Raw genomic sequence first — 24,576 nt, 5'->3', positions numbered from 1 at the left:
AATAACTATCGAAGTGTCAAATTTTAACTAAAAAGCACAGAGAACAGACTACCAGGTAATCGCCAAAAAGTGTGTAAAAGGTTTTTATGTAATATACGAGTAATCCTTCAATAAAGCACCCCTCGAGCAGTAAGTGGCAAACTAAATCTTGATGTCGCTGCCATCGCTGCTATGTAACTCCAGCACAAAGAAATATTGATAAAGGTACATGGATATTTTTTGATGCGTTTGGCAAACTATTTCTGGAGGGCGCTACCGACAGATTTTACACACAAAAAATCGATTACTTCCCAGGTAATCAATAAGCATTAAAATAAGCAGTAAATCAGTCGTTTATTAGCATCCCTGGCGTTTTATACTGCAAGTTGTTGTTTATCAGCTTTTTGACTGCATAACTGTTGCAAATTGGCATCCAAAATTCTGTTTAAATTCTTCTTGTTGGTAACTAGCTGCAAATAAGCATTGTTAGCACTATAAGAGGGCTAGCAGTAAAGTAGCCGCATATTTTGCCAAAATAGCATTTAAGTAGTATTTAAGGCAACTTAAATGCTTATTGGCTTGCTTTTAAATTGCATTGGAAATGCTTATTGGTTACCTGGGTTCCTTCGAGCCTGTAAATCTGTTCTCTGTGTAAAAAGTTAAATATTTCGCGAATTGGTTCACAGCCTTAGCACAGACAAACAGACATAACTCTTGAAAGAAAAATCAACAAAAATTATCGTACCTCACATTTAGCCTGAACACTAGCATCATCTATGATCGACATTCTCAAACATCAAATAGCAACATGGGTATCCCTCGAAGTATTTTTTATGTGGAATTCTCCTCCTTTCGTTAAAAAGCGCCACCAAAACGGAGACGTTCCCAACTAAGCCCAAATTTGAAATGACGGTTTAATCGGTACGAAGAATGGAAAATGAGTGTTATGTCTGTTTGTCTGTGATAGCACCATCTCCCGGGCAACCATTTCTTCATGTTTCTTCGTTTTTCGATATATCAGTCTTTAAAGACACCAATAGAGAAAATCGATGGCGATCGTTACCATTTCTAAAAGAAATTTCTACAAACTTAGAAAGTTAAAGTTTACTTTATAAAGATCTTCTCCAAAATATCGATATCAACCGTCATCTTCGAAAGTAAATATCAATTTCTGTCGCCAATTCGTTATTAATCTTTACGTATTTTTTTTGTTTTTATTTTTGGCTCGGGCAAGTTTTGAACCCATGCAATTTCTAAACTGTACCACTAATCCTCAGATCTACGACTACTCTTGGGGAGCTTAGATTAAAATGGCAATCATATTCTAAAGGATCCCATGCATGTATATTAACATATTGGCGAATTCGTCTATGTACGAGAGTCGGGAACTAATTTGGCGAAACTGGCAGAAGATGTTTGGGTTCAGTGCTCAGTTCAAATGATTCGGCCAACATATTGTTAATTTCGGGTTGAACATACATCATATATGCACATGTATACGCATCGATGCCATTCAAAGATACAGTGATATCAAAACAGAAGTAGTTTTAGATAAATATCTGCGAAGAAAATTAAAGTTTTTGCGATACTTTCATACTGAACAAAATTTAGTGTAATATCTTTAAAGATTTTTATCAAATTACTGACAAAGAAAATGTTTTAAATGCGAGTATCGATCTATGAAGAAGTTCAAATATTCGTATCGATATTACTGAAAATCAAACGTAAAGATTTATCGTCACAAAGTTTTATTTTTGTATAAAGAACTACAAAGGAATTTCACGAGTGGTTGACCGGGCTATGATCGACATTCCCAAATATCAAATAGCAACAGGAGTATCCCGTGAACTAGCAATTATTTTTTACGGGGCATTCCACATCTTTCGTTAAAAGCGCCAATTTGACCAAAACGGAGACATTTCCAACTAAGCCCAAATTTAAAATGACGGTTTAATCGGTACGATTATCACAGTCGAATCTCGCACACGATTTCACTCAAGGAAAATGAAGTGAAAAAGAGGGGCAAGAAGGAAAAAGAAGTCAAACTCATAAATTGATTCAACTAAAAGTTACTCTAGTACTCTGAACTCAGATTAACAGTGCAAAATGAGGTATGTTGCATTAAATGATTATCACAGTATGTAGTCTAAATAGTCAGAAAAGGGCAAGGGGTCGGTCACTCGGCACAGCCGTTTTTATGTTAGGCGACTTGAAACGAGCCGAACTGTGCCGGTGCTGTACCGAAAGTGCCGAACTGCAAGATTAGTTAAATTCGTTAAAATCTGATAGATCTGGCAACCGTGCGAGATGATTTTGACAACTGGCAGTGCTCCCATTTCATATGTAAAATTGAACCGGAGGTGTGTAAAGCCCTATAAATGTTATTTTTATAAGGCTTTAGAGGAGTGCCGCTTGATATCTCTGCAGTGCCGGGGCACTATGTGCTGAGTGTCCGACCCCTTGGTTTATTTACGTTTTTCGTTGGTATTTTGTCATTTATTTTCCACGAGCACTGGGTAAAAATGTTTATCAAGTAATTTTTATGGGAAATTCCCCTTCTTTCGTCAAAAAGCGCCACTTTGACCAAAACGGAGACATTCCCAACTAAGCCCAAATTTGAACTGACGGTTTAATCGGTACGATGAATGGAAAACGAGTGTTATGTCTGTATGTCTGTGATTAAACTAAAAACGACAAAACTCAAATACTTACCTGATATTTCATAACACATTTAAATAAATGCTGCCTTTTCCCTTTTGCAGGGAGAAGTGCAAGAATAACGAACATTCGATCTAGATAATTAATACAGTGGACCCCCGTTCATTTGAACAATTCCTCATGCAAACTAACGGGGTTAGTTTTTAATTTGAACAACTGGTAACCCTAAATATACTGGAACTTGTGTGAACTGGGTGCCCTGTTCTTTGTTATTGTTTTGGTGGTTTGATTCAGTTGGCAGTTGCAAGCAGCGAATATTTCATTCTCTGATTGGATTTCTACACTAATCGTTGGGATGTCCAATTCCCTTCAACACTAACACAGATCATTAATACACTTGCACTTAGGCAAAAGCCCTCTTGGATGAGTATGTAAATAATAATTTAAACCAAATTTTTTTTTATTGCAAATTACATCAAAAACGCGAAATGCAAAAATCTTGCAAACAGTTTACAAGCAAAATGCTAGCAGCGAGCTGTCAAATATTTATGTCAACTTATTGCAAGTGTCAATCCCAATAAATTGACATGAATAATTGACGGCTCACTGCTGGAATTTTGCTTGCAAAATGTTTGCAAGTTTCTTGCATTTCGCGTTTTTGATGCAATTTGCAATATAGATTTTGTCGGGTACTTTTCTGTAGCGTGTAACTTTTTCATATAGGGCATACGCCAATCTCTTCTAAAATGTCTTTAATTCAATGACGTTTTCATGTATCTATTTTTTTCTTTTTCCTTTTGTGTCTTCTTGTAAGCGATCTTTTGCACATTCCGCCATGTTTTTTTCGTAAGTCGTGTCAAGTTGAAAAATTGATCCGTGTTAAAGACAGTCTATTTGGTGGAATAAGCTTTCCAAATATCGATAACAATATAAAATAAAGTATTACGTTTACGTAGCAAGTGTTCTGTTATTCACTCGTAAGGTGTAGGTAGAACGGGAATCGGAATAATAATTGGAATTCCTGCTAAAAACAACAACAGTGAAGAAAAAGGGGATTTATTGCTACAGAAATGAATCGGAGCGAGGGGTTGGTCCGACGTGTTAAAACTCGTGATACGGATTCGAACAGTGGTAGTGGCGGAAACGGAGGCAGCAGTTCGTCCACTAATAATTTCGATCAAGAAGGGAAGAATGATAAGGATGAAGAGCTGGACGATTGCGACTCGAAAGAAACGCGACTTACATTGATGGAGGAAGTGCTACTTCTCGGGCTTAAAGATAAGGAGGTAGGTGGTATGCGTATTTATCTTATGACACATTCTTGGCACTTGTGAGTGTAGTTTGTCCAAAAGAATAAATTATGAGACAATTCTCCGAAAAAACATGTCTGGTGTAAACTGTAAAAGTCCAGTTCGTAAAGAACAAAAGTCGATGATTGTAAGTGTTGTTCCAGAGAAATATTTACGTATGCTTGACCAATGATGATGTTACTGACTGATGTGTGGTCCGTAAGTAAAACGGTACACTATGTGTTTCAATAGCAAGTGTGTACTGATAATACTTTACGGTAATATAAATTAATGATACTATTATCAGAATAAAGCTCAATGTAATTATAGTATGATCATATTAGGAAATAAATAAAAATGTAAAGTAACTGATAGCTATATCTTCAAATAACCTTTAAGCCTTTAACAGGAAGCTCAAGTTTTGATTTTCATGCAATCTGGGTGAGCGCCAGGTAAGAAACAGTCTAAAAATATACCCGTTTTTCATGTCCAACGGCTCAATCCAGATATTTTTTCAAATCGAAGACTGAAAGCGAACGTCTTTCCTGTTAATAGGTTTCGATGTAAATAAATATCAAAATACATGCTATTAAGTGGGTTTATATATATTTTGAAAGAATTTGAATGCATTCTTTCTACATATGGTTTTATACGTTTTAGTCAACACCAATAAGTAATTTTTATAACTTTATTTTTACAATTGACGGAGAGGATGGTAGAAAAGAGTAATAAAAGAGAAGTTGCATAGTATCCAAACAGAATGAGACAAGGTGTGAAGTGGAAAGAGCGGAAAATAAATAAGAAAGAGTCATTGAAGCGACGCTTATGAAGTTGTGTACCGTTCCTCGTTACCCAAGCTAGGGAATTCGGTGATCAAACCATGTTATAATTGGCACCAATTTCAATATTTGCGAAAACAAAATTCGATTTTTTCAAAGTGGGGTCCCCTCTTAAGTTCGTATTAGTGGCTTCGAGTAAGAATAACTTCCAATAATAGTGTAAGATCCAAGTTAATCCTCCAAACAGTTCGGCAGTTGAATAATTATGGGTCGCGATTACCATTGTTGACTCTATCTCTGCGTAGGTTACATTCCCCCGGTCGAGTCAACAACGAAATCCTGATGGACAACCATCTTGAAGCTATCAACTGGGTTGTGTCGCAATTGAAGCCTAGAGATAAAATTGTTATTTTGGGTTATTTCAGCTTTAGCGCGATCTCTTGGTAGCGTAATTCCCATGGTTCTTTATTCCCGATCGTCCATCGATACATATAGCATCGCTGGACTTTGAATGGAATTGAAAACGAGAATCATCAGACCCTTGATCTGTGCTTCGTTAGCGATGAGCTGTGCGTAGACTGTACGGTTACAGAAGCTCCGATACCACTCGATCTGCAGGCATCATATGCCTTTATTTACGCAACTAAAGATCAGGCCACTACAACGCTTCCGGGTTCCTTCCGAAAGCCTCTCATATGACTTCAGTAAGACCAATTTCAACGGTATGAACAGTTTGATTTCTAGCATTCTTGTATTTGTCAGTTCGGGCCCCGTCAAGTCTAAGCGCGTACCGCCCACCCAACCCAGCCTGGGCGAACGCTAATTTCAAGTATCTTAAAACGACGAAACCTGCAGCCCTTTGACAACACAGCAAGTATCGCACTAATGCTACGAGAATCATAAGACTGGTAATTGCGATCTTCAACAAGATTGTAGTCGTCGCCATCGAAAATGTTCCACGACTTTCTGTACCTTTGCCGCGGCTTGCTATCTCCGTTGATATGGTTACGTTAGCTGGAAAACACTAAAATCCTCGATGGGATATGGCCCTGACCCTGACGGTATCCCGTCATTCTGTGACGCTGTATGGAAACGCTAGCGACCCTGTTTGCAGTCGTATTCAACCTATCTTTGGCAACTGGCATGCAGTCAAATTGCTGGAAACAGTCATCTGGTTTTCCTGTCTTTAAAAAAGGTGGCAAACGAGTAGTCTCGAACTATCGAGGTGTAGCTCCCATTAAGTGCCACTTATAAACAGTTTGAGTTGATTATTCTCCAGGAGCTTGCGCAGAAATACAAACATTACATTTCGTCGGATCAGCACGGATTTATAGCTAAATGATCTCAACAACCAACTTGACTTGTTTCACTTCGTATATAATACGCCAAATTGAAAATGGTCATCAAGTGGACGCGATATACGCTGACTTATCTGCAGCATTTGATGAAATGAATCATCAAATTGCAATTACAAAGTTTGATCGATTTGGTATGAATGGACATTTGCCACTCCGGCTTCAATCTTCCCTATGTGGTCGAGACATGTCTGTGAAAATTGGTGATTAAATTTCTTCACCATATTTAGTTTGTTCTGAAGTTCCATAAGGAAGCTATCTAGGACCATTTTTATTCCTGCTGTATATGACGTTAATTTCATTTTGCAATGTCCGAGACTCATACGTTAATTTCATTTTACATAAACAGATAAAGCAACCACAAGATATGACTTTTCTGCAGAAACAGCTGAAAGTCTTCACTAAATGGTGTCAAATTAACCGATTTTCGCTGAATGTGTCTACGAAAACCTTCACTATTCAACTGTGATTATGTTTTGGCAGGCGTACGTTTATTGCGTGAATCCACAGTTGAGGATTTGGGGATTTTGATCGATGCAAAATTAATATTCAAGGATCACATTTCATACGTGGTGGCAAAAGCTTCTTCATAGCACAGGCTTTTATTTCGTTTCGCGAGAAAGTTTAAGGATATCTACTGCTTGAAAACTCTCTATTGCTCAATATCGAATACAATGTACTAGGATACGCGTCTGCCGTCTGGTCTCCTTATTATCAGAACGAAATTCAACGTGTCGAGGTCATTCAGCAAAAATTCACCCGCTTCGCTTTACGTTATCTCAGATGGACATATCCACAGAACTTACTCAGCTATAACAGCCGTTGCATGCTAATCGGCTTGGAATTACTAGAAGAGAGACGCAATGTAACAAAAGTATGCTTTAGTTTATGATGATTAATTTTTACGTACATTGAACGAATGGTATATAAATAATTTTTGAAAGGGAATTATTAGATTAATAGGTATCAGTCTCTTGCTTACTTAAATCATTCGTAGAATATGTTGCAATGAAAGGACAATAAACAAAGCTTGTACCTACATACTTTGAATTAGTTTATTTGGAAATCTCGAAAAGAGTTGCTTTAATTTCCTCAAATCTCTATTCTAATCTTAAAAGCACATTGAATGCAAATTATTATGTTATAACATGCACTTTATTAATATTTTTTGCAGGGCTATACATCGTTTTGGAATGATTGTATATCAAGTGGATTGCGCGGTTGTATTTTGATAGAATTGGGTCTACGTGGTCGCGTCGAACTTGAACGGGCTGGAATGCGACGGAAGGGATTGTGTACGCGCAAAATAATCCTGAAATCAGACACACCAACCGGCGATGTTCTATTGGATGAAGCATTAAAACACATCAAAGAAACAGAACCTCCGGAAACAATACAGAATTGGATTGAGTACCTGAGCGGTTAGTGCGATATGCCAAACATAAATATTGACACTCAGTCGTAATTTGACTATTTTTTCTTCCTATCTTAGGTGAAACGTGGAATCCACTTAAGTTGCGCTATCAGTTAAAGAACGTACGTGAACGACTTGCCAAGAATTTGGTGGAAAAAGGAGTGCTAACCACCGAAAAACAAAATTTCCTCCTTTTTGACATGACGACACATCCGCTAAACGATAACGTAATCAAGTGCCGGCTAGTTAAGAAGGTAAATTATAACATTATTGTTTGAACGCACTTGGTTTATGTCCAAAGTGTAAACAAAATCGAGTGAGAGAGTTATTTGCTGGGCTAGTATAACAAAATTAACTCTTACTCGATTTAGTAGTATTTTACTCATGAAAATGACACAATTCTTATTGGAAAACCTCTTTCTTTATCCAATCAATAAAACAACAATCAAATTTGCCAACAATCTCAACGGTTGTATTAAATATTGAGATAGAAAAGACTTTTACCTTTTGATGAGTTCTCTATGTCTAAAGATTAGCAGCTAATGCGTAGTCAATTATTTATTTTCAGATTCAAGATGCAGTGCTAACAAAATGGGTCAATGATCCCCAGCGCATCGATAAGCGTATGCTAGCGCTGATCCTTCTCGCTCACGCGAGTGACGTGCTAGAGAATGCCTTTGCCCCACTAAACGATGACGACTACGAGCTAGCAATGCGACGCGTTCGGGAACTTTTGGACTTAGACTTTGAAGCGGAAGCTGCCAAATCAAACAATAATGAAGTAATTTGGGCAGTGTTTGCGGCGTTTACTAAATAAGCCCTAGTTAGGTAGATTGCCGGTCGTTGTCCCTTTTCGCTCTTGCAAAGGGATATGCTACGATATGAAATGTGAGTATGATAAATTATACGAACATCAGGACACAAGTTTTAGAGTGCTTTGAAGCTATGGTGCAACCTCAGAGCATTCCTTCCGATTCCGAACTTGTTCCTGGCATTCCTTTTGATTCCCACTTCCTCGAAAGTTCCAAATTACCCACTTATATCGGAATAACCACACAGAATAAACAATGAAAACTATAAGACATGCATGGAGCAAGCAAGATAGTAGCACTAGTAATATCACTTATTGAATATATTTTATTTTTACCTATTTATAGCGAATAATCCAATAACAATAAAAAATGTTTTTACCGATACGATCGTTACAAGCTGCGCTTATGAGAATGATTCAATAGGTTATAAGCTCATACATCCACGTTTCTATAGAACACAGCGGAATTGGAAGCTAACAGATTCAATTTGGTCTGAATCACTGTGTTCAGCGCATTCACCAAGAGGAAATTTCACAGTCTTTATAAGTATTGTGATTTCATATCCTGTTTTGTTTCTTAAATTCGTAAAGCGCGAAGTGGATTTTACTTGACACAATTTATTAAATATTGACTTGCCTTGTAAAGGAGAGAAAGGGCTTATATTTTTTTTTTGGGTTAGCACGCTGATTTGTCTTTGTCACAATGTTCATAAGTGTATATTTTTATATGCGAAAGTTCACGATGGCAACGAATGAAACTTTGCTGCGGTGTATCACTAGGAAAAATTACAATATTCCAGCAAGGACGTATCGTACTGATCTTACGAAAGATAAGAAAATGTAACGCTGTTGGTTGATATTGCCTGGAGAATAACAAAAGGTAGTGCATAATCGTAGGATGACACTATTTAACAAATACAGTTAGAGTTATTGCATGGTGTAGCACTGATCAAACGGCAATAACATAACTCGTTCGGTATTGAGTGATCAAGGATAGCTCGTTTAGGGGAATGCAGTGTAAATAGATTGAAAGGGAAGTTTATTGTTATCAAAAATATGATATGTAAAATACATTAACGATATAAAAGTAAATAGTTCAATTATCATTATCATTATCACATCCATTTTATATCCGATTAATTTTTAACATTTGATTTTTATTTAAATAAAAAAAAAGCGTTTGATACTAAAATTATCCCTCACTAAAAATTACGGAATATCATTGACACATTCCAGCGTTTCGGGACACAATTAGCACCCATTTTTACTGTGTGAGCTGCTTCGTGTTTCGCCAATTTTTTGGCATATACCTTGTAAAATCGTTGATTAACGGGGACATTATCTTGCACTTGAATGCCAGGGATTTGATGAAATAGCAACTGATTTGCATAATAGAGATGGTGTCCCGTAGCGCTGGAATGTGTCTCGTGCTCCTTATGTGTTATGGACAATATGAGACAGTAGATTTGTTAAAAAATTGCCACATACTGATCAAATAATCTCTGGTGACTGATGTCATATAGGGAGTTAAATGATTGGACGGTAGTGAATAGTTGAGATAAAGTTGAGGGGATTGTTGAATATAAAAACAGAACGAGTTTCCATGAGCGCCGTAGTAGTAAGTGGTAGTAAGTACACTCAAGTCACTTTTTACACAAAGGATACGTTCCGCATGAATCAAAACCGCTTAAATTACTGGATAACGCGTACCATCAGTGCCAAGCGTACCTGTAAGCATAAAAGGCCCCATAGTGGTCCTCAACCTTTTATCCAGCAATTACTATCCTTACCTCCTCGTGGTACCAGTCGGTATAGGACGCTACCTTAGCGGAGATCGATTAACCAATTTCGGAGGAAACTAAGGTCGTATACCGACAGGGAATGGGCACTAATGTTTCGCTTCCGCTGAGTGTTCGCAAAAGGAATAGCTTTGCCAGCCTTGAGCGCCTGTCTCCAGGTTAGGGGCGGCTCATGACGATGATCTCAAGCCCAAGGTCATTAAAATATCACATCTATTACAGTGGCGGCAACATTCGGAAACACACCTGGAAACTCCCTAATGTAGAGGCCTACTCTCAGATCGACCACGTTCTGGTTGATAGTCGATACTTTTCTGATGTCGCAGATATGGACCAAAAATCGACTCGGACCACTATCTCGTAGTAAGCAAGACTCGCGCCTAGTAGTCAAACGTATTCAAATTGAGACCAACTAGGAAGATACGACTGGACATTCAACGGTTATCAGCGGAAGGAGCTGCTGCAGAGTATTCTAGAAAACTGATGACCGGAATACCGGATCGGTTAACAAATTGAAGGGAACCTGAACGAGCACAGAAGTACAATCATGATGCGATCACTACTATAGCGCGTGAAGTGTTGGGTAATGGGTACTGCGGCTGCTGCCACTTTCAGTGAGTTGTTTGGCCAACTGTGGCACGCCAGAGCAGACAACCATACCGAGATGCTAGAGCTGTCGAAGAGACTTCACCGTCGTAAGAAACGCCAGCAGTGGGATCGCGTTCTTGTGAAGGCGGAGAAAAATGCTTTCAAAGGCACGAGACGAGCTCTTTTAGAACGATAAACGGAATCAGGAACCGGACCGTGCACACTCTTGTTATGGGCAACGAAGGGGAGGGGAACCTGGTTACCGAAAGGTCAGAGGTGGCTAGGCGTTGGAAACAACATTTCGATGCATTGTTGAATGGTGAACAAGATGGAACGGTTAACAGAAACAGAATAACGATTGAGGATACTGGATCAGCTATCGGTCCACCAACTCTGGATCTGGACGAGCTTAGAAAAGCAGCAAGAGCTGAAAAATGGCATCCTCGCCGAACTTTTGAAAGTCGGGAGCGAACGGTTGTATTGTGTTATTCATCAGATTATACTAAACGTACGGACTGAGGAGGAAATACCTACGGACTGGTTGGAAGGTCTCACATGCCTTATTTACAAAAAGGGCCATCGACTCCAATGCAGTAATTATCGTGGCATCACTCTCCTCAATTATGCATACAAAATTCTCTCCCGCATCTTGTTTCTCATGCTGAGGTCCTTGCAGGAAATCTTTGTTTGCAAATACCAGTGCGGTTTTCAAGAGTGACGCTCCACGACGGACCAAATGTTCACCTTGCGATAATTCCTCGATAAATTCCGGGAATTCAACTTGCTGACTCACCATTTGTTTACAGACTTCAAAACGGCGTACGATTCAGTTACAGGAAATGAGCTGTGGCAGATTATGCTTGAACATGGTTTTCCAACGAAATTGATTAGGCTGATTCGTACTATCCTTGATGGTTCAAAATCAAGCGTCAGGGTAGCAAGTGAGACATCGAACTCGTTTGTGGCGTTATATGGTTTGAAGCAAGGCGACGGACTATCGAATTAGCTGTTCATCATTGCTTCGAGGTACGATGCTGGTCTACCAAGCCAGTCGTCGCATGTTCGAATCTCGGCTAGACGGTGCTTGCTTGATAGAGTCAGTAGGATCGTTACACTGGCCCCGTAATTTTCCTGTACTCTAAACAGCCGGCTGCGAAGTCTGTCGATAAAGAAGGGTAATGTCTAATGACGGTTTAAGCCCACGACTTTGCTTTGCTTTGCATTGCATTGGAAAGTGCAATTCGAAGAGCAGGCGGGCAGAGAAGCGGTACCATCATCACGAAATCTCATATGCTCCTAGGGTTCGCGGACGACATTGGTATCGGTAGCCCTTCGAGTGTTGGAATTTATGTGGTTATAGATGGCGATACTTTTGAACTGGTCAATGAATTTATTTACCTTGGTATGTCAGTGATATGTGACGATGTGAGTTGTAAAGTAGAGGCGGATAGCGGCTGCGGGCCTTCTACGGATTACGTAGCTGAGGTCCCGTAGCCTGCAACGCAAACTAAGTAATGAAATACAATACAAACTAAGCAATGAAATTGGTAATTATTCGTTATACTGTTTCTTCGAAACTTTATCGTTTTATATTAACTTAAGGTTAAATCGTCGGTAAGTCATTGAGTAGTTTTTACCAAGTTTTAGTTAGGTATATGTAGCATATTTGAAGGTAAACACATTTAAGTGTATATATTATAATGAAGTCATGTTTTTAATATCATTTTGATTTGATTAAATGATTACAGTCCAAAAGGCAAATACATTAGTGGAATGAAATCGGCAACCTTAAATACCGATAAATTTATAAAGAAAAAGGTCTTACGTGTTTTATCTGAAGTAACTTCTAACAATATTTGCAATCGGATATCGGAAAAACTCTCGTATCAGTTAGAAAACGGTTTTATCAGCTCAGATAGAATCTCCTGTCGCCTTTTCTGCTTCTGATAACTAGCTTCTATAGTCCCCAAAAGACTCGAATGAATCAAATCCTTACTGGCGGCCAAGTTATTCTCTAACGCTTTGAATTTTTTAATGATAGATTTTCCTTCAAGGCTTACTTTCAGCTGCTTCACGCGTTTGAAATACGGTTTTGCAATTTTACGACAAGCCTCATTGAACTGATGTTTATCGTCGTGTGTAGTTTCTTGCAAGTTATCCATGCTAGAATCCATTATGGCCAGACTCTTCGAAAAATGGTCAATTGCGTCACGTTCTTTGGCCGCATGTGTCAGAACCGCGTCATTGTGTTCCACTATTTCTGTGTAACGTGCTGACCTTGTAAATTCGATGGTTTTCCGAAATTTGGCGTTACCAGAATGGTGAGATATCCCTTCCATTGATTCGAATCTGTAATGCTCTTATTTGTTACGTGATAATGACATATAACTGCGGAGAAAATAATTTTGAATTAAAAACAATTTCGAAGTTAAAAATCAAAACTTACATTTTTCACTAAACACGTGTAATAGTCGACTCGATCGATAGCAGTTTGGTTGGTCGTTTTCGGTTGACTATCACTAGGGATGTGCGATACTTGTGGCGATATTCGATAACTTGTTGACCTAATATCGAGGATATTGATAGTTTGGGTATTTTGACATCGATACCTCCGGATACAAAGGACGTTAGCCAGACCCTGAAAAATGCAGCAGAAAGAAACCCCTTGGTCAAAGTTTGGTGCTGTCAGATAATCCGCACAAAATAATGGGAAACTGGCAACCTGTGATTTGTAAATTCATGGTGTTATCACCCAGGGCCTGGTTGTTACAATTGTGGATGTCTAATTCCATACCATCTATAGTTTCGATGTTCCACTCATATCAAATTATTAATTTTGGAATTCCTACTTCTTATAAAAATTCGCATGAAAATTTTTCTTACCCGCCTGACACGAGAACCGCATCTGAAAGATGTTTTCCTTCACTCCTACAGCTCCTACATGAGAAAGAAATTGCATCACACCATGCCCCTGGTTGGTGCTGTACCTCTGTGTGCGTATGTGTAGGTGACCGGTGCACGATATTTCACGGTTAGCAAAATTCGCCTTTTCATCGCATTTTTGGTCGGAACGTCAACTGAGTAAAGTGTTGTGGAAAGTGCAAAAGTTCTTACGAATTTTAAAAGGAAGTTCTTTTTCAAAAACAACAGAAGTTATTTTCTTCGTTGTGCTGTGCACCGAAAGTTTCGTTCAAACAAATCGTAGACCACTGAAAAATCCAGCGCCATGGCGTCCTACCAAATCGCAAATTTGTTGGAAAAGGTACGCAGGCATATAAATTATTTTTGTCGTAATTTCCCCTCGTCAGCTAGCGTGATGAATTGTACATAATATGAAAACGGTTTCTGCGAAAGAAATTTTTAGTATTTCTATAGTGATAAGATTGTCCCATTTTATTTTGAATAAAAAAGCAACACTCAAAAGAAAATTTTTTTCGAGTTGAATTATGTATGTATACCTACTTACCTATAAATACATACAGTAACGTCGGAACGCTAACCATTCTGTCTAAACGCAAGTAGGTAGTGGAAATGCTACAAGTTATGATTATTGAGCAAAAGAACTTTGCTATTTTATTTTTTTTAAGTTTCTAATAAATATCAATTGGCCTGCAATCGTTGGTCAATGTTTGAAGTTTTGTTTCTATTAAAACTTGTTTTGTTACAAAGGCAACCTAAGTACCTAGATAGCTCGCAACAAACAGCAAATATTAATCTCAGAGTTAAATTTTTGTCAAGTGTAAGTTTCTGTACTTAAAAATAATTTTAATAAAGTAACGTGGGTTCTTAAAGGATGTTATAGATTTTTTAGCTTGACACACAAGCAATTGATCATCACGGAATGCCTAATTGCGAACGTTTGGCTTTGATCTTGAATGTTTTCTCGATATAAATCTGAATTCTTATTGATTTATTCCTTTTAAGTTCTTGGCATTTCTCTCTCTCAATCAAACCCTATTTTGACAACATTGATTTTATTCTTCGAGAGCTTACTTTATATCTTACACCATGCATTCAGAATAAATTCTGCGTCAAAACTATTCTGTACGGTATGGTTTAGGGGGGTCGTACCTTGGAACGTCAAAAAATAATGAGTTTCGTGAATTTTCTTCCGGATGTTGGAATTATGAAGTATAAAATATTTTTTATTTATTTTTAACTGCTGATTACCCAATCCTACTTGGTCCCCTTTGTCTCTCAGTCACTTGGACATCTGTTATTGTAAAAAACAGTTTTATAATCCAAGAAACAAATTGTTTTTCTTGGTTTAAATGTGTCTACTCCCTTTGTCAGTTTCTCTCCTGTTGTCCCCTAGCCACTTGTAAATCTGGCTTCTTTTCGAAAATCCCTATAAAGCGAGACAAAGTTGAACGTTTTTGAACCTCCTTGTTACTGATCACCCTATTCCCCCTTGCATAAAACCAGCCACTTGTACAACTGCTCCAAATGTAATCCAGATGTTCCAATGCAAGAGAAACGCACCCCTTTACTCATTTGAACTTTTCTCACCCTTTGAAGAGACCATCTCCCTCTTATTCAACCCCCCTGCACTGATTCTTTTATGTCGAAAAACATGTGTCTGATAAAAGACGTTTGATGAAGAACTGTCCAGACGTTCCGGAGTTATGGCGGGACATACTGTCGGTTCCTTGCCAGTCAGCTCCCCCTTCTGTTACGAAGCTACTTATGAGGACATAGCATCAAAACCGCAACTCTTCGAGTGTACGACGACTTAGCATCCATTGTCCATAAAAAAAGGTTCCGGTATATTGCTGTTGCTCGACTTCTCAAACGCTTTTGGTACAATTCCACACAGTAAACTACTGACAAAGCTGCGAGTGCTCAGTTCAATTTTTCCTCCATTGTCGTGAGTCAGATGAGATCGTATTTACTTGGAAGACAACAGACAGTATTTTGTGGGGACCGCTGCTCACGAGTATGAACGTGCCGTTCAGATCTGCTGACGGTGATAAAGTACTGTTCAATTCAAATTTATGCCGACGAAGTGCAGCTTAACGTCGATATGCCAGGTCCTTGTTCGCGCGAATTAGTTAGAAAGGTGAATGCTGATCTTGAACGAGTTGAGGATTGGTCACGACGGAATGAGCGTCTTGTGTATCTTGCAAAGAGTAAAGCTCTATTAATCACAAATCGACGTCGCAGAACCGGAGGCACTGTTTTGCCAGCACCTGGACTTGTATTGGCTGGTCAAAGTATCGAATGGTCAGAAAGTGCTAGCAACCTAGGATTTATCTTCCAAAATGATTTATAGTGGGATGGTCTGTTAGCACAGCATGTACGGAAAGATTTCTGCTAGTCTACGAACGCTTTACTTCTGTACTCCCTTCGCACCGACTGCCACCAAACTGTTGCTCTTTAAATCGCTTATCCTGTCGCATTTTCTGTTTGGCGATGTTCTTCACATTCGCCCTAGTGTAAGCTCCCTGAATCAACTGCGGGTCGCACTAAACTGCTGCGTGAGATTTGTGTACAGACTGAGTGGCTTCGACCATGTGAGACACCTCCAGCAGAACCTGATTGGATACCCTCTACAATGTTTTTACGCCTATCGGTCGTGCGTTTTCCTGAGGAATCTGACGAAAACACAGTCACCTAGTACTCTTCATCAAAAGCTTACCCAAACTCGTGGGCGCCGCTTACAAAGCCTGATTGTGCCAGCCAATAGTACAACAACGTACGCTAATTCATTGTTCGTTCGAGGTGTGGTTAATTGGAATTCGTCACCACTGTTGTATTATTATGTAATTAATTAAGTATCAACATTGTATTTGTAACTGTAACTGTAACTTGTAATTTGTAACTGGGTAATCGGAGGTAGCAATTTTTTTTAAGATTTATATCTTACGCTACTGGACAATTAATAAAAAAAAATTGATCATTGTCTTATTTATTTATTTATTTATTTATATCAAGATATCTGTATTCGAATCGTGTCCGCTTAATTTGATTTTCAATGAATCGCCTTTCGCATGGATAAATTTTAAATGTAATGTAATTGTATTGAGTGTATAATAACCAAAAACCGCACTGTTATAGCTTCGAGGTACGATGCTGGTCTAACAAGCCAGTCGTCGTATGTTCGAATCTCGGCTAGGCGGTGCTTGCTAGATAGAGTCACTAGGATCGTTACACTGGCCCCGTAATTTTTCTGTACTCTAACAGTCGGCTACGAAGTCTGTCGATGTTATGAACGGTAATGTCTAATGACGGTAAGCCCACGGCTTTACTTTTTTGTATAATATTCGAAAAGTACCAATGTAGTCCTTATAGTTAGGAAGAAAATTAAGTTCTATAGTATCTTAGTTGCTTTACGCAAAGTTACACTGGACATCTCCGGACGAAAAGGAAAACGTTTCCATTTCGAAGACGTCCGAACCGTAAGCGCACTTTAACTTCCCTGTCAATCGCTTGATGTGGGGCAACTTTGTCGAAGCGTACAGTTTGTAAAAAATATTTTACATGCCTGTGTATTCGCGCTGTATATTTGGAAGTAGCTAGCTCGATGATCACGAGTCTGTATAATGACTATAAGGAACTCTATTGCGCGCCGTGGATTGCCAGTTTTTATAGCGACAGCGGCACTAACTTCATTGGCTCTGAACGTGAATTGAAACAAGCATTGCAAGCAGTCCAACCAAAACAGAATGGTGCAAGAGTTCGTATCTTCAAGTACATCCTGGTATCTCAATCCACCACCGGCTCCTCACATGGGTGGAAGCTGGGAACGAATCATCCAATCCGTCATGCGAAACCTGTCCCAAAATTTTGCAAACGAATTCTGGGTTAGATGGCTACAGGAATACCTTCCGGAAATCACTAGGCGTTTTAATTGACATGAGAAACTCCCACTGATTACCGAAGGAGATATCGTGCTTATTGTCGATCCAAACTCACCGAGAAACTGTTTGCCAAAAGAACGTGTCATTGGTACGCTGAATCACAATGGACAGGTACGGACAGTGGCCATTCAAATGACGAATGCCGTGTACCAGAGACTAGCTGTTATGTTTGCGGTGCTTGATGTTAGAAGAAAGGAGGAGTTAGCAGATTCAGAGGCGGAGTGAGCAAACTGGGGGTGAATGCCAATGGACCACCATTTGAACCGGAATACAACGAACGCGCTCCAGTAAAAACAGGCCTGCTCGGCCGAAAGCTGGCTATTTAGTCTAAGTGATGAGTGGGAATAAACGTAGCTGTCATTGCCAAAGGTGCAGTATGAGCAAAAAAAAAACAAGCAAAAGGAATTCAGAAAACGGAAATACAGTCTTTACGATAGTATTATTTAAAAGTTTAATTAAAAAAGTCTTTCGGCTGTGGGAACTTACATTCTAAGAGTGAATCAAAGGTTCAAATCTTTAGTATGGTACGGCATTCAGGGCGGGTGATAAGTTTTGATAGCGACGAAGTCGCTACAGTAAAAAGTAACGGACATAGACAGGAAAGGAGATTGAAGCACTAAAACGAATTGAAACGGTTCTTGTTGCACGATTAAAGTCTGTTGAATTGAAATTGAGAATAATACATTAAAATTTGTGTTTTCTATCAACAGATGACATCCAACGACAAAGATTTTCGTTTTATGGCCACTAATGATCTGATGACGGAGTTGCAAAAAGATAGCATAAAATTGGATGACGAGTCTGAGAAGAAGGTTGTCCGAATGGTTCTTCGCTTGCTGGAGGACAAAAACGGTGAAGTACAGAATTTGGCTGTCAAATGGTAGGCATAATTTTGGGGATCATCACATTCAAAAACATTAATCATTCTTTATTTTTAATGCAGCCTTGGCCCTTTGGTGAACAAAGTTAAGGAGAATCAGGTAGAGACGATTGTTGATTCGCTCTGTGCAAATATGGTTTCGAACAACGAACAGCTCCGTGATATCTCAAGCATTGGTCTTAAAACGGTTATATCCGAATTGCCGCAATCATCGAACTCGCTTGTTCCAAACGTATGTCAACGAATCACGGGCAAGCTCAGCAATGCCATCGAAAAGGAGGATGTATCGGTCCAGCTAGAAGCTCTGGACATTTTGTCTGATTTATTGTCTCGATTCGGTGATTTGCTGGTCCCATTTCACGAACTAATACTAAAGGCGTTAGTTCCACAATTGGAATCTGCTCGTCAAGCAGTTCGCAAGCGCACGATCGTGGCTCTTTCTCATTTACTAACAACTTGTAATAATAATGCTTATAACAAGGTGATTGAGCATCTGCTGAATGGATTAGAAAAGCCACAAAACGAGGGTATGGTGCGTACTTATATCCAGTGCTTGGCTGCTATTTGGTGCGTTAAATAAAGTATTTTTTGTGTTATTCATTGTAATGAATGTTTTTTACACTTTTACAGTCGACAGGCAGGTCACCGTCTTTGCAATCACATCGAGCGGGTGATGTTCCTGTTGAATCAGTACAGCCACCGAGATGACGATGAGCTGCGCGAGTTTTGTCTGCAAGCATGTGAGGCTTTTGTTCAGCGCTGCCCAGAGGCCATTCTGCCACACATCCCTACGGTATTACGCGTATTACGTATTGTTTGTGTGTTTATTAATGTTGTGTTGCAATTTTTGCAGATTGTGGAATTGTGTTTGAAGTACATTACCTATGATCCCAACTACAACTACGAAGCAGATGATGGCGATGGAAACGTTGCTATGGACATGGAGGATGACGAAGATATTGATAGTGAGGAGTATAGTGACGATGACGATATGAGCTGGAAGGTTCGGCGTTCGGCAGCCAAATGTTTAGAATCGGTTATTTCTACGAGACACGAACTATTAGAGGATTTCTATAAAACATTGTCGCCAGCATTGATTACTCGCTTCAAAGGTACCTTCATATAATCTAATGTTAGCAAACAACGGATTGTGAACAATTATTGAAATTATTCTTTTTGTCCATTAATTTTTTTACAGAGCGCGAAGAAAACGTAAAATCGGATATTTTCCATGCATACATCGCTTTGTTGAAATCTACTCGTCCCATTGGGGATGATATTGCTCATGATCCCGATTCAATGGAACAGGTTCCAAGCTCGATAAGTATGCTGCAGGATCAAGTGCCAATGATTGTAAAAGCGGTGCAGCCCTTGATGCGTGAGAAGTCTGTTAAAACCCGTCAAGATTGTTTTTTACTTCTCCGTGAACTTTTGAATGCTTTGCCAGGAGCATTATCCAATCATATCGATCAATTGATGAGCGGCATTCATTATTCATTGAACGACAAGAATTCTACATCAAACATGAAAATTGATGCATTAGGTTTCGTGCATTGCATGCTGGCAGGGCATAATCCCCAGGTTTTTCATCCTCACATAAAAACCTTAGTTCCGCTAATAGAAGCCGCTGTTTTTGATGCATTCTACAAAATTGCAACTGAAGCTCTCATGGTCTTGCAACAGCTTGTGAAGGTTATTCGACCTCTGAACATACAGACCGATTTTGATTTTACGCCTTATATACAACCACTTTACTCGAGTACCTTGCAAAGGTTACGATCTCCAGAAGTAGACCAAGAAGTTAAGGAACGTGCTATTGCCTGCATGGGCCAAATAATTGCTAATATGGGGGATATGCTTCAACAGGATCTAAACACATGTTTGCCCTTATTCATGGAACGACTACGTAACGAAGTAACACGTTTAAGCTCAGTTAAAGCTCTTACTATGATTGCTGCTTCACCTTTGCGTGTGAATTTAAGTCCCATAATCGCCGAAGTGATTCCAGTGCTGGGATCGTTTCTTCGGAAAAATCAGCGGGCTCTGAAACTTAACTCTCTCACTTTACTCGATACTTTGGTGACTCATTATAATCAGTTTATCGATCCTATACTCTTGCGAAATGCTGTTTCCGAAGTTCCGCCACTACTCTGCGAATCGGATCTTCATGTTGCTCAACTTTCATTAGTATTGTTGACTTCAGTTGCTCAGCAGCAACCACAAGCACTAATCGGCGTGCACGAACAAATTCTGCCGGAAGTTATGATCCTGGTCCGATCACCTTTGCTGCAAGGGACCGCGCTCAACTGCACATTGAATTTATTCCAGGCACTGGTACAGGCTAATTTGCCCGGTCTCAGCTATCGTCATCTACTAAACATGTTAATGCATCCAGTGTATAGCCAACAACAGGGTCAAACTCTACACAAACAGGCTTATCATTCGCTTGCCAAATGCATTGCCGCATTAACATTGCAAGTGCCAGCAGAGGCTGTTACAGTTGCCCGAGAATTTTTGCGGGAAATACAAAATCGTCGCAGTGACGCTCATCTGGTTTTCTATTTACTGACCATCGGTGAAATCGGACGGCACTTGTAAGTACAACTTCAATTCTGAATCTCCGATTTAGACACATACCGTTCAAAACTTAAATCAAGCTATATCTTTTCCTCCGTTTCAGTAACCTAAACTCTATAGACTCCCTTGCGCAGATCATCTTGAACTGTTTCTCGGCCTCCTCTGAAGATGTTAAAGGAGCCGCTTCACACGCTCTGGGAGCGATAGCTGTTGGAAATCTCAACCATTACTTACCGTTCATTTTAAATGAAATTGAAGCTCAGCCAAAGAGGCAATATCTTCTGCTTCATTCGCTGAAAGAGGTTATTTCGTCACTTTCTACTAGTAAGCAGGGACTGGAACAGTTGCTTCCCTCTGTCCCATCTATTTGGGCCCAATTATTCAAGCACTGCGAGTGCTCCGAGGAAGGATCTCGTAACGTTGTGGCTGAATGTTTGGGTAAATTGGTTTTGGTCAATCCTGAGGAACTACTTCCACAGCTGCAATTGGCTCTGCGCAGCGAAAGTCATTTGATGCGTACAGCCGTGGTCACGGCTATTAAATTTACGATTTCTGATCAGCCACAATCTATAGATCCTCTGCTGCGTCAGTGTATTGGTCAATTCCTTTTTGCGCTGCAGGATCCCGAGCCAGCAGTACGTCGTGTTGCATTAGTTGCATTTAATTCCGCAGTTCATAACAAGCCTAGTTTGGTACGAGAGCTGCTTCCGGAATTGCTGCCTCAGTTGTATTCGGAAACAAAGGTAAAGAAAGATCTTATTCGAGAGGTCGAAATGGGACCTTTCAAGCACACTGTCGACGACGGGTTGGATATCCGAAAGGCTGCATTTGAGTGCATGTATACACTCCTGGAACAAGGTCTTGATCGAGTAGACATTATGCAATTTTTAGAGCACGTTCAAGCTGGATTGAAAGATCATTACGATATTAAAATGTTGACATATTTGATGACAGCTCGACTTGCTATTTTGTGTCCTTCTGCTGTACTACAGAGTAAGTATTCAGTTATCTTTCTTTTGACGTGCACTTATAAATAATTGTTTCTAGAGCTCGACCAATTTGTTGACCCTCTGCGGGCCACATGTACCCTTAAAGTAAAAGCTAACTCTGTCAAACAGGAGTACGAGAAACAAGATGAACTGAAACGATCTGCCCTGCGAGCCGTGGCAGCTTTGCTGCAGATTCCCAAAGCAGGTATGTTGTTGAACTGTGAGTTTTGTTTCAATGTTTTTTTTTAATTTAATCCGTTTTAGACAAAAATCAACATTTGGCAGAATTTCTGTCACTGATTCGTAGTTCTTCAGAATTGCAACCATTATTTGAATCGGTTCAAAAGGATTCCTCTGTTTTGACCAACAATAATTCAGATAGTCTTTCGATGGACCAGAGCTAGGTGGAACGCGGATTTGCGGTCGTTTCGAGTTATTGGTTCAAAAAACGCAAAGTATGGTAAAGACGTTGCTCATTGAGAATATTTCGATTCGGTTAAATGCATAGACTTCCTAATCTTAAATGTAAAAAACGGTTATAAACAATTCAAGGTGTGATATGCTTAGAGTTAGCCTTATCCGTCGCATGCGCGTTGCATCATTATGCGCAATGAGCAAGCTCAGCACACACAATGTAACGTTCTGGAAGTTTGAGGAAAAAATATGTTAACATACATTTATTTGATGCATTTAATGTGAGTGAAAGTTTAGCTACGACCTACCACACAAACAATCAAAACGGATTGGTCTTACAAATTAAAACATTTAAATAAATCATGCCAAGCTCTATCACACGAAAAATAATACATATATTCAGAGACCGCAAGTACACGGTCGCTGGACTCTGAAAATACAAGCGCGTTGTAAATTAATTTCCATCCCTCAATTTCTGAATTTAATGTTTAATTGAAAGCATACAAAACGACGAGAGATTACTGTTTAAAGTAACCAGTGAATAAACACCGATTATTAGTAAATAGCGGAGTCTTTTTTCACTTTTATCTTTTATTATAATAACTTTACTTTTATGGCAACGGATTTTACCGATCTAATTGAAAATGAAAATTGGGTCAAAAAAAGAATGCACGTAAATTGATTAATTTTTTTTGATCAAAATCAAATTATTTTTCGTTTCTAAGTTCAATTAGTGTAAAATACTGTAGAAATATTCATCTAAGCGTCCGGTTGACCGAATCCGAATTGCCGGGCCTTTCATTCAACTCTCAACTCAAACTGCGGGTTTTCGGGATAAGGCTCCGTTTCAATGGAATGGACCAACCTTTTGTTTTTGTCTTGTAAATTTGTCTTCTTCTAGGTAATCCCTATAAATCGAAACAAAGAATTTTTTACGTTTTTGAACCTCCCGTTTGGTAATGGCCTCCCTATTCCTCCTTTCAGAAACCCAGCAACTTGTACAACTGCTATCGTTCCAAATGCAAGAGAAACGCACCCCTTTACTCATTTAAACTTTTCTCTTCCCTTGTAACAGTCCGTCTTCCTCTCTTGTCAACACCCCTGCGCTGATTCTTTTATACCAAAAAGACATCTTTGACAAACGACGTTTGATAAAGAACAGTCCAGAAGTTCCGGAGCTATGGCGGATCTTACATTTATATTCACGTTCCTCGTCTCCCTACCCGAACCCGACCCGGGCCACAACATTTTTTTCCGTCAAACCCGAAATATTTTTTCTATCAAACCCGGATCCGACACGAACCCGAATTTTTATTTTCTGTCAAACCCGAACCCGACCCGAGCCCGAAATTTATTTTTTGTCGAATCCGAACCCGCCCTGAACTTGAATTTTATTTTAATTTTTATAAAACTCACCTCGATCTAAATCTTACCAGTTTTCTTTTCGTATTATGTTTAACGTTCAAACTCTGAAATTCATTTGAAATTTGAGTTTCAGTTTCCCTTTGACTTGATTAAAAGCTATAAAAAGTCAACTTATACTAGAATTGTTTTTTTTTTACTTTTTGCGGAAATGCGTTCCAAGTTTTCTATAAAACCGCGTAAAAAACGAAACGAAAAATCATTTTGAAATGCTTGGATCTTGTTTCAGTATGACAATTTTAAAATCTGACTTTTGGCGATTAGATACCGTTATAATCTAATCGCCAAAAGTCAGTTTTTAAAATTCTCTATACTAGCTTAAAGCTGGCAGACATAAAAAATGTACTTTTAAAGACTCTTAAACTTATAACTATTCCGAAGCACGAAACTTTTTTGAAATCGGAACACAAACCAGCAACTTGTGATAGCAGATATTTCTTGTCTTCTATCAGTTGGATCAATCGTTGGGTATGAAATGGGGAAGGCAAATGAGGAGCGTCCAATATAGCTCTAGCCATCCCAAGCCCCTACCTAGCGCCTCCACGTGGCCATACCCGATAATGCTCTATTGAGTAGCCAAGCAAGGAGGTGCGGTGCTGGGTGGTTCCCGGCTGCCTGATCTCAAAACGCGGTTTGTAAGCCTAATATAAGTTATTTTAATTATTTTTTTCGTTTTAGCTTATGAAGCACCTCCTGCTATATAGTGAAATCTTTGGCCAAAACGAGTTTTAATATTGCACATGGATACCAGAAGAAAAATTA

The 24,576-nt window shown here is 39.2% G+C and overlaps 2 protein-coding genes across 2 annotated transcripts; both read left to right on the top strand.

The window, feature by feature from the left end:
* Window positions 1-3,479: 3,479 nt before the first annotated feature.
* LOC128741894 (Golgi phosphoprotein 3 homolog sauron) lies at window positions 3,480-9,368 on the top strand. Its single transcript, XM_053837998.1, has 4 exons — window positions 3,480-3,923; window positions 7,235-7,481; window positions 7,553-7,728; window positions 8,043-9,368. The coding sequence occupies exons 1-4, from the start codon at window positions 3,708-3,710 to the stop codon at window positions 8,289-8,291; spliced, it is 888 nt and encodes a 295-aa protein (XP_053693973.1). The 5' UTR covers window positions 3,480-3,707; the 3' UTR covers window positions 8,292-9,368.
* A 4,336-nt stretch (window positions 9,369-13,704) lies between these two features.
* Window positions 13,705-22,937, top strand: LOC128740304 (cullin-associated NEDD8-dissociated protein 1). Its single transcript, XM_053835843.1, has 9 exons — window positions 13,705-13,934; window positions 18,243-18,412; window positions 18,476-18,979; window positions 19,043-19,205; window positions 19,266-19,524; window positions 19,611-21,006; window positions 21,093-21,982; window positions 22,037-22,183; window positions 22,243-22,937. Exons 1-9 carry the CDS (start codon window positions 13,899-13,901, stop codon window positions 22,380-22,382), a joined length of 3,705 nt encoding a protein of 1,234 aa, XP_053691818.1. The 5' UTR covers window positions 13,705-13,898; the 3' UTR covers window positions 22,383-22,937.
* Window positions 22,938-24,576: the final 1,639 nt, after the last annotated feature.

This window comes from Sabethes cyaneus, chromosome 3, assembly GCF_943734655.1.
Source record: "Sabethes cyaneus chromosome 3, idSabCyanKW18_F2, whole genome shotgun sequence".
NCBI classification, from domain to species: domain Eukaryota; kingdom Metazoa; phylum Arthropoda; class Insecta; order Diptera; family Culicidae; genus Sabethes; species Sabethes cyaneus.
This window is presented reverse-complemented; position numbering and strand designations above follow the sequence as displayed.